At 50.9% G+C, this 8,621-nt stretch overlaps 1 protein-coding gene across 4 annotated transcripts in view; it reads left to right on the top strand.

Annotated features, from left to right (window-relative positions):
• Positions 1-8,621, top strand: part of TACC2 (transforming, acidic coiled-coil containing protein 2) — a 182,906-nt gene that overhangs the window by 131,649 nt on the left and 42,636 nt on the right. For 3 of the 4 annotated variants that reach the window (XM_012001062.1, XM_012001065.1, XM_012001063.1), the window contains one exon: positions 4,335-5,646. In XM_012001062.1, coding sequence (XP_011856452.1) covers positions 4,335-5,646 — 1,312 coding nt within the window. Of the gene's footprint in view, positions 1-4,334; positions 5,647-7,312; positions 7,349-8,621 lie in introns of all 4 variants that reach the window. The other variant, XM_012001064.1, reaches the window with a different exon arrangement.

The raw sequence follows: 8,621 nt of genomic DNA, 5'->3' as shown, positions 1-8,621 counted from the left end.
GGGGAAGGAGGGAAGGATGGAGAAGCGCCAGTGTGGGGGCTGGCAGCAAGTGCTTCTGTGAGAAATAGTCCAGCAAGGCTAAGAGTGTGGCCTTTGGAGAAGGTAGGGTGACATCAGCTGGGTGATGTCGGCTGCCCTGTCCTAGCGTTCTCCTTTTCCTGGGAGCCTCCTGTCATTTCTAACACATTTGTTTTCCCTCAACCTGGGCATTTTATTTGCCCAGCACTGGTGCTATGTCTGAATTGTGGCCTCCAACATTTGTATGCTGAAGCCTCAACCCCCAATGTGATTATTTGCAGGGAGGAGGTTTAAGGAGACAGTTAAGGTTGAATGGGTTCATACGGGTGGGGCCCTAATCCCATGGGGACCAGTGTTCCTATACGAAGAGAAAGAGACCAGGAGTGCGCACAGAGAAAAGGCCATCTGCAAACCAAGGAGAGAGGCCTCAGGAGAGAAAAACCCACTGGCACCTTGGCCTTGGCCTTCCAGCCTCCAACACCGTGAGAAATACATTTCTGTGGTTTAAGCCGCCCAGTCTGTGGTCCTTGGTGATGGCCGCCCAGCAGGCTCATGTAACTGGGATACCCTAGCGACCCTTTTCATCTGATGAACTGCGGGTGCTGACTTTGTTACCAGACTGAGCCAGAAACCTGGAGCCCATGTGCAAGGCACTGTTCTCTAGGGCATTGCCCAGATCTGTGCCAGTGGAGACAGGAGGTGAAGGAAGTGTTGTGTGTGTATTCATCTGGGGTCCTGTCCTTCCTTACCTCTGTGACCACAGTGCACCCCACAGTGGCTGACATATAGAAGGCACCCCAGGTTATTTGTGGAATGAACAAATGAATCACATAGTTGATTGCATCTGCATCTGTCTTCACGCAGATATGCTGTGTGGATGTTTAGAAATCCAGCAGGGGAGCAGGGAGGCTGGGTGCAGTGGCTCACGTGAGCCTGTAATCTCAGCACTTTGGTAGGCTAAGGCAGGCGGATCACTTGAGGTCAGGAGTTGGAGACCAACCTGGCCAACATAGTGAAACCCATCTCTACTAAAAATAGAAAAATTAGCCAGGCGTGTTGGCACATACCTATAATCCCAGCTACTCAGCAGGCTGAAGCAGGAGAATCACTTGAACCTGGGAGGTGGAGGTTGCAGTAAGCTGAGATTTTGTACCATTGCACTCCAGCCTGGGTGATGGAGTGAGACTGTTTCAAAAAAAAGAAAAGAAAATCCAGTAGGTGAGCAGGGAGGACTTGGAACCCAGTTGGACCACAGGGGCCATTCCAGCCCTGTGAGGGACCCCATGGAGCAGCCTGCTCTGGTGACCAACACAATAAGACAGCCATTCCCAATCAGGGAGGATTTTGCCCCCGCCAAGGGTACATGGCAATGTCTGGAGACAGTGTTGGTTGTCACAACTGGGGTAGGGCGTGGGGCCTACTGGCATCCAGTGTGTAGGGGCCAGGGATGCTGCTAAGCATCCTACAGGGCATGGGACAGCCCCCGGGATGGAAACCTGACTGCCCCCAAACGTCCATAATGCCAAGGATAAGAAACCCTACAGCAAGATTAAGTTTCCTGGTTCATGATGAGCTAATGAGAGCATGTCAGTTCTAAAGAGGAAAGCCATGCTAAGCAGGCAGGGAGCTCTTTCTTCTGGAGGAAGCAATGAGCAGATGGTTAAGCTGAATATCCGCTCATTGTTGCGTGATAACTGCTGACATTTGAAGGGCCTCGGAAGGCTTCCTTCTGCAGGCTGCAGAGGCACGTGTAACAGCCTGAGACGGAGGTTAGTTTTTGTGGGCCTTGCTTTAGAAATGATGGGATAGGCTGAGGCGCCTCCTTCTTCCTGCCAAGGCCCATTTGAAAGCACCTGGTCCCCCTCAGCATCCCCTGGTCCTCTGTGCCCTCCGTGTATCCAGGGGCAATTACGGAGCAGGAAGAGGAGGCCGCTGCTGGTGGGAGATGTGGTACGTGAGAGTACTAGGGCCTAGAGGAAACAGTGAGTTGGTTTTAGAAAGAAGGGAGGCAGCACCTTTTGAAATGAGAAGGAAGCAGGAGTGTTTGGAGAAACCATTTGGGAGAAAGAGCTCCGTATTTAGGGCATCTGCTCCAGGTAGGCCCTGGGTGGAGAGGAGGGGAGTGAGAGGTTTGAAACCAGGACTGGCTCATAGACGTGCTTCCAAATGATGTTTTCAATCCAAGCGTTTCTTGATCCTGTAAGAGAAAGTGTGACCAGTCAAGCGGGAAACAGAGCTAAGGCCGGTTCCTAAACTCAAGAAGCTTGAGGTTTTCTTGTGCTGTGAGCTGAGTTCTCTGCCAGGTACTCCAGGAGAAAGGTGCTTATGAGCAAAGCTTGGCAAGCACTGTGCAAAATACTCACTGCCCAGAGATTTGCAGTCGGGAGCATGAATTGCTCTGAGAAAATCAACAGGAAGAGACCAGTTCAGGGGTTAATTGTGCATTTCCCAAACCTTGTTTGTTTGTTGGGGTGAGAGATAAGGCTCCCAGATTTAGCAAATGAAAATACAGGGTGCCCATTAAATCTAAATCTTAGGTAAACAAAGAATCAGTGAGACATGGGACATACTTACATTTAAAAACTGTTGATTTATCTGAAATTCAAATCCAGCTGAGCATCCTGTCCTTTGTCTGGCAACCATGCCGGTGGTGGAAGGGGACTGGGGGCACGTAACACCTGTCATGAGGCACACACCCAGGTCTTACCTGTGCCAGCTCCGTTTATTCCTCATTCTGCATCCTCCTAGTACTTAGGCCTGCAGACCGCCTTATCGTGTTTGCCCCCTTGTCCAATGACACACTTTGAGTTTTCTGGCAAATCTTTTTCTGGCATCCGTGACTTCCTGGAGCAGCTGTGAACTCAGAAATACATGAAAGATGCCGCTGGGTGCCAGCAGATCCCTGAGTAGCCGAGCCAAAGCTGGGACTGGCCGGATCCCCATGGGCAGTAGGGTGGTGGGACCTTAGAGCGTCATTTGGCCAACATTTGCAGCATCTGCAGCATGTTTGGGAAATAGGAGCGACCTCCTTGGCTGGCAGTGGCTGATGAGTAGAAAAGCTGAGAGGAGGCAGCTGGGAGAGCAGTGAGAATAGGCAACAGCAGAGCCAAGGATAGGCAGGCAGGACTGAAGGAGAGGTTACAGCTAATGGCTGGAGCGGCAGGTGGCAGACAGCAAGTGCCACTACAGGTGCCGGGGGCCTCCGTGTACAGGCTCCCCTGTTCTTCACAGTGGCTCTGAGGAGTCAAGAACAGGCTTGTTGGTGGCCGTGACTGGTATTAATATTTATGGAAGGCTCCATATGCCTTCCTGCAGGATTTCTCTGTCTTGCTGTCCTACTCCTGACCCTTGCTTTAGCCACACTGGCCTCCTCGCTGTTTCTGTAACACACCGGGTGCTCCTGCCGCAGAGCCTTTACTCGTGCTATTCCTTTTCTGCCCAGGATGCTTCCTCCCCAGGAGTCCTCCTGGTTCATGCACTTACCTTGATTCTGATCTTTGCTTAGATGTCTCCTCAGAAGATCTTGCCTGACTACCTTATTTTAAAAGTGAATCTCCTATCCCGGCTTTATTTTTCTCCTTAGCATGTGTCACCCTCTGAAATTCTGTACATTGTTTGTTTTTGAGACAGAGTCTTAGTCTGTTTGGCTAGAGTGCAGTGGCGCAATCTTGGCTCTCTGCAACATCCGGCTCCCAGGCTCAAGCGATTCTCCTGCCTCAGCCTCTGGAATAGCTGGGATTACAGGCGTGTACCACCATGCCTGGCTAATTTTTGTGTGTTTTTTTTAGTAGAGACTGGGTTTCACCATGCTGACCAGGCTGGTCTCGAACTCCTGACCTCAAGTGATCTGCCTGCCTCGGCCTCCCAAAGTGCTGCGATTACAGGCATGAGACACCACGGCTGGCCCTGGTGATTTATTCACTGTCTTCCCCTGAAGAATGTGACTCCCAGGAAGGGAAAGATTTTGTCTATTTCTGTTCCTTGTTGAATCTCTAGTACCTAGAACCATGCCTGGGCCTGATGAGGCACTTGGTGAATGTTTTTGAATGAATACTCTGAGCTGGGTTCTTTAATCGGTCCTCATCGCCCGCATTGTACAGATGAGGGAACTCTGGGCAAGCCTGGCCAGGGTCTCGAGCTAATTATGGGTAGGCCAGGATCTGTACTCAAGTAGTACACCCAGTGTGATGGGCAGGGGTGGCCTGGGGCCATGGTTTGTCAACCCCTACGCTGGAAGGTGATGTTTTGGCACAAGAGGAGAGGTGCCCCAATGCATCCTGTGTCTGTAATTGATGGATTTGTCTCTGTTTCCTCAGGATGTGGTTCTGAGACAGTCCCTGTCCCTGATGGCCCACGGAGCGACTCAGTGGAAGGAAGTCCCTTCCGTCCCCCGTCACACTCCTTCTCTGCCGTCTTCGATGAAGACAAGCCGATAGCCAGCAGCGGGACTTACAACTTGGATTTTGACAACATTGAGCTTGTGGATACCTTTCAGACCTTGGAACCTCGTGCCTCAGACGGTAAGAATCAGGAGGGCAAAGTGAACACACGGAGGAAGTCCACGGATTCCGTCCCCATCTCTAAGTCTACGCTGTCCCGGTCGCTCAGCCTGCAAGCCAGTGACTTTGATGGTGCTTCTTCCTCAGGTAATCCTGAGGCCGTGGCCCTCGCCCCAGATGCATATAGCACGGGTTCCAGCAGTGCTTCCAGTACCCTTAAGCGAACTAAAAAACCAAGGCCGCCTTCCTTAAAAAAGAAACAGACCACCAAGAAACCCACAGAGACCCCCCCAGTGAAGGAGACGCAACAGGAACCAGATGAAGAGAGCCTCGTCCCCAGTGGGGAGAATCTAGCATCTGAGACGAAAACAGAATCTGCCAAGACGGAAGGTCCTGGCCCAGCCTTACTGGAGGAGACACCCCTTGAGCCTGCTGCAGGGCCCAAAGCTGCCTGCCCTCTGGACTCAGAGAGCGCAGAAGGGGCTGTCCCCCCAGCTTCTGGAGGTGGCAGAGTGCAGAACTCACCCCCTGTCGGGAGGAAAACGCTGCCTCTTACCGCGGCCCCGGAGGCAGGGGAGGTGACCCCATCAGATAGCGGGGGGCAAGAGGACTCTGCAGCCAAAGGGCTCTCCGTAAGGCTGGAGTTTGACTATTCTGAGGACAAGTGTAGTTGGGACAACCAGCAGGAAAACCCCCCTCCTACCAAAAAGATAGGCAAAAAGCCAGTTGCCAAAATGCCCCTGAGGAGGCCAAAGATGAAAAAGACACCCGAGAAACTTGACAACACTCCTGCCTCACCTCCCAGATCCCCTGCTGAACCCAATGACATCCCCATTGCTAAAGGTACTTACACCTTTGATATTGACAAGTGGGATGACCCCAATTTTAACCCCTTTTCTTCCACCTCAAAAATGCAGGAGTCTCCCAAACTGCCCCAACAATCATACAGCTTTGACCCAGACACCTGTGACGAGTCCGTTGACCCCTTTAAGACATCCTCTAAGACCCCCAGCTCACCTTCTAAATCCCCAGCCTCCTTTGAGATCCCAGCCAGTGCTATCGAAGCCAATGGAGTGGACGGGGATGGGCTAAACAAGCCCGCCAAGAAGAAGAAGACGCCCCTAAAGACGTAAGTTCAGGGGTGGAGGTGGTAAGGATCGGAGGTGGGGGTGCACATTGACTGTGACTGTTGGTCATGTGCCTGGATAACCTTCGACTGCCCTAACCTTGCCCCTGGGTGCTGTGATGATGCCACGCTTATGGCCGTTGCACCAGGCAGACAATATACGTGTTTTCCTTTCTCTCTGCGGTCACAGCGGTGGCATTTTCCCATCCACATACCCCTTTGTGTCCTTGATCTTTTGCTTTAATAAATCAATGGTCTAGAGCTTTACTTGTAGCCAAAGACCTGACGTTCAGCTCCAGAGCAGTCTGGGAGATCCCAGAGAGGGGAAAGGTCCATTAGAAATCTGGTTGATCTCCCTATTGGTGAGTGATTGCTGTTTGGAGAAGCTAGGAGATACACCCTTTAAAATGTTAAAATTTACAGTACTTGTTTCTGCCTATTAATGAGACATTAGCCCAGGAGGCAAACATAGTAGATTCCAGGAGGCCCAGGAATGAGAGATGTGGCCTGGGCCCCTCCCTGCTGTACCCCAACCAGCCTGTAAGAAACACCCCTCTTTGTCTCCTTCCTCCTCTCCAGTCATCTTTTGTAGACAAAGTCTCTGCAAGTTCTGAAGAGATAAATGGAGCCTGAAAGCAGGGAGCAAATCCCCACAATCCCCAGGAAGCCATTAGTCCTTGGCTCTGTGGACTTGGCAAGACGCAGACATTTGACAGGGTCAAGTATATTGTGCTTAAAAACCAAACACCCACGCCTCTAGAATCCATCCCAAGACCCGGCTCTAACATGGATGGCTGCTGGTCCTTTATTCTTTGGCCTCTGTGGTTAATACCTTGGCGATTTCCTTACTCTCATGGGCAGTATTGTCAATAATTTGACAAGGCTGAGGAGATCAGTCTCCCAGGGGCAGCAGAACAGACCACAGCGCTGGCCCCTCTGGGTCTGTCTGGCACGAAAGAGAACGACATGTTTACCTCCATTCTGGGCTCCCCCTAACGTTGAACATCTGAGAAGAACCCAGGGCCTCCTGAGAGGAGGTCTCTGTAGCAGGTTACCTTGGATCAACCTGCCACTGTCTAGTGGTGGCTGGAGGCCATCCTGGCCACAATGGGAACTTTTTTCTTCAGATCAGTTCCCCAACTAGGTCCTTCCTAGAGACTCCCTAGAATTCACGTTGGAAACTTGATTTCAAGCCTGGAAGAGGAGAAGTCTGCAATGGCTGGACTGCAAGGCCATGCTCTCTCATCTGTGGAATGAGAGCCAACCTTAGCCACCGCCTCCTCCTCCTCCAAGATATGTTCTGTGTCTCATAGGCATCCCCAGTCACTTTCTTGTTTGGGCATCAGAGCTAACAGAGGTCGGGGAAGTTTACCCAGCTTGTGGTCTCACCTCTAGTGCAGAAGGGACTTTGGCGTGGAAGATCTTGCATGGGTCTGACAAAGCTCTTGGGGCACTACAGCTTTGTGGCGTCATTAGGACCGAGAGAGGAAGGTAGGAGGGTGTTCCCCAGCAGCTCCTTCCAAAAAGCTGGGCATTGCCCACCTTCAGAAGTAGACCTTACAGCGATGGCCGCCGTATCCTAACCCATTAATAACCAGTTGTCTGCAGATTTATCTTTTTTGTCAGTTCCTTCTGTCTGTCTCTCTTTTTCTTTGTCTTCTTGTCTTAGGATGGTTGAAGATGTGATGTCTGTGTGTTCTCTGTTGTAAGTAAATTTAATGCAATCTGCTTCTTATGCCAAATGCGCTTATTTTTCTGCCTTTTGTTTTTGCTTCCAAGCCAATTTTGTTTCCCCTCTATGGCTGCTACTGATGTATTTATGTGGTGGGCCTGGGAATGACGGGGCATGGGGCTCCCCAGTAGCAAAGATTACTTTTCTGTTTCATAGTGATTCACATAAGAGACTGCTTGGCTGTGAAAATGTGATTATCCAGCATCTGCCTGCTTGTCAGGAATGGAACTTTTTTCCTTCCCTTGCATATTGGATGTCTTCATCTGAAATCATACATTTTTTTTTTTTAACTCTTCATTACATTCTTTCATTTTAAATTGGGCTCGTGGGCGATTGCTTTCAACACTACTGTGGCTTCACGTTAAAATAACTGTCTGGTCTAACCACAGGCAGCGATGGCCACAGCTTATTCTTGCTAACATGTGAAGCAGAAATGTTTGGGCTGTTCCAAATTGAGGCCTGCAGAGTGCCCTGAAATGCAGGGCCAGCGTAGAGTGGAGCACACGGCTGTGAGAGCCATCGCCAGGCTGCCCCAGTCCTGCATCCTCAGTCACCCAGGACCTGGCTGGGTGTCAGCATGCCTCGTCTGCCATCTTTGGGTCACTTGTCAGTAGAAACAGAGCTGACCATTTCTGTGCCTCTGCTGCTTTGCCTCCCCTGGCCAGGAGGGATCTGTGGGCAGTTCTGGGGGTCCCTGTCCTTACAAGGGAAGCTGGCCAGTCCAGGTGGCCAGCAGTCCCAGGATAGGGTCGAGTCCATCAGACTCTCTTCTGCCCAAGGGATTCCTTGAGTATTTTCGAGCCACTTAGCAACTATAAAATATATGATTATATATTTATATGCATGAATAAATATATGCTTCAAGCTGCGATGGCACTGTTTTAATGGCAAATGTTATAAGAGCTGTAAATAGCCATTTGTAGTATTTTTTTTCATGATTAAATGCCATTGTTGGAGTGATGTGAGAGAACACAAGGAAGGAACTTGAGTGCCAAATTAAATTGCTCTGCCCACCCAGTTAACGTGCAAAGCAGGGGAGGGCGGTGGGATGTAAGGAGAGGGATCGTCCCCCAAAGCCTTTGCTTTGCTGGGAGTGAGACCATCCCATGGAGGGGCTGAAACGGGGCAGGGGCCAGTCTACAGGGTGGAAAGAGCCCCCATTCTGACTGTGGAAGTGACCCCCAGACTGCTCGGTGGACTGAATGGAACTGCTCAGGCTAAAAGTCATCCCTTCCTCCTGGGATCT

Source organism: Mandrillus leucophaeus, unplaced genomic scaffold (genome assembly GCF_000951045.1).
Source record: "Mandrillus leucophaeus isolate KB7577 unplaced genomic scaffold, Mleu.le_1.0 Scaffold65, whole genome shotgun sequence".
In the NCBI taxonomy this organism is placed as follows: Eukaryota; Metazoa; Chordata; class Mammalia; order Primates; family Cercopithecidae; genus Mandrillus; species Mandrillus leucophaeus.
This window is presented reverse-complemented; position numbering and strand designations above follow the sequence as displayed.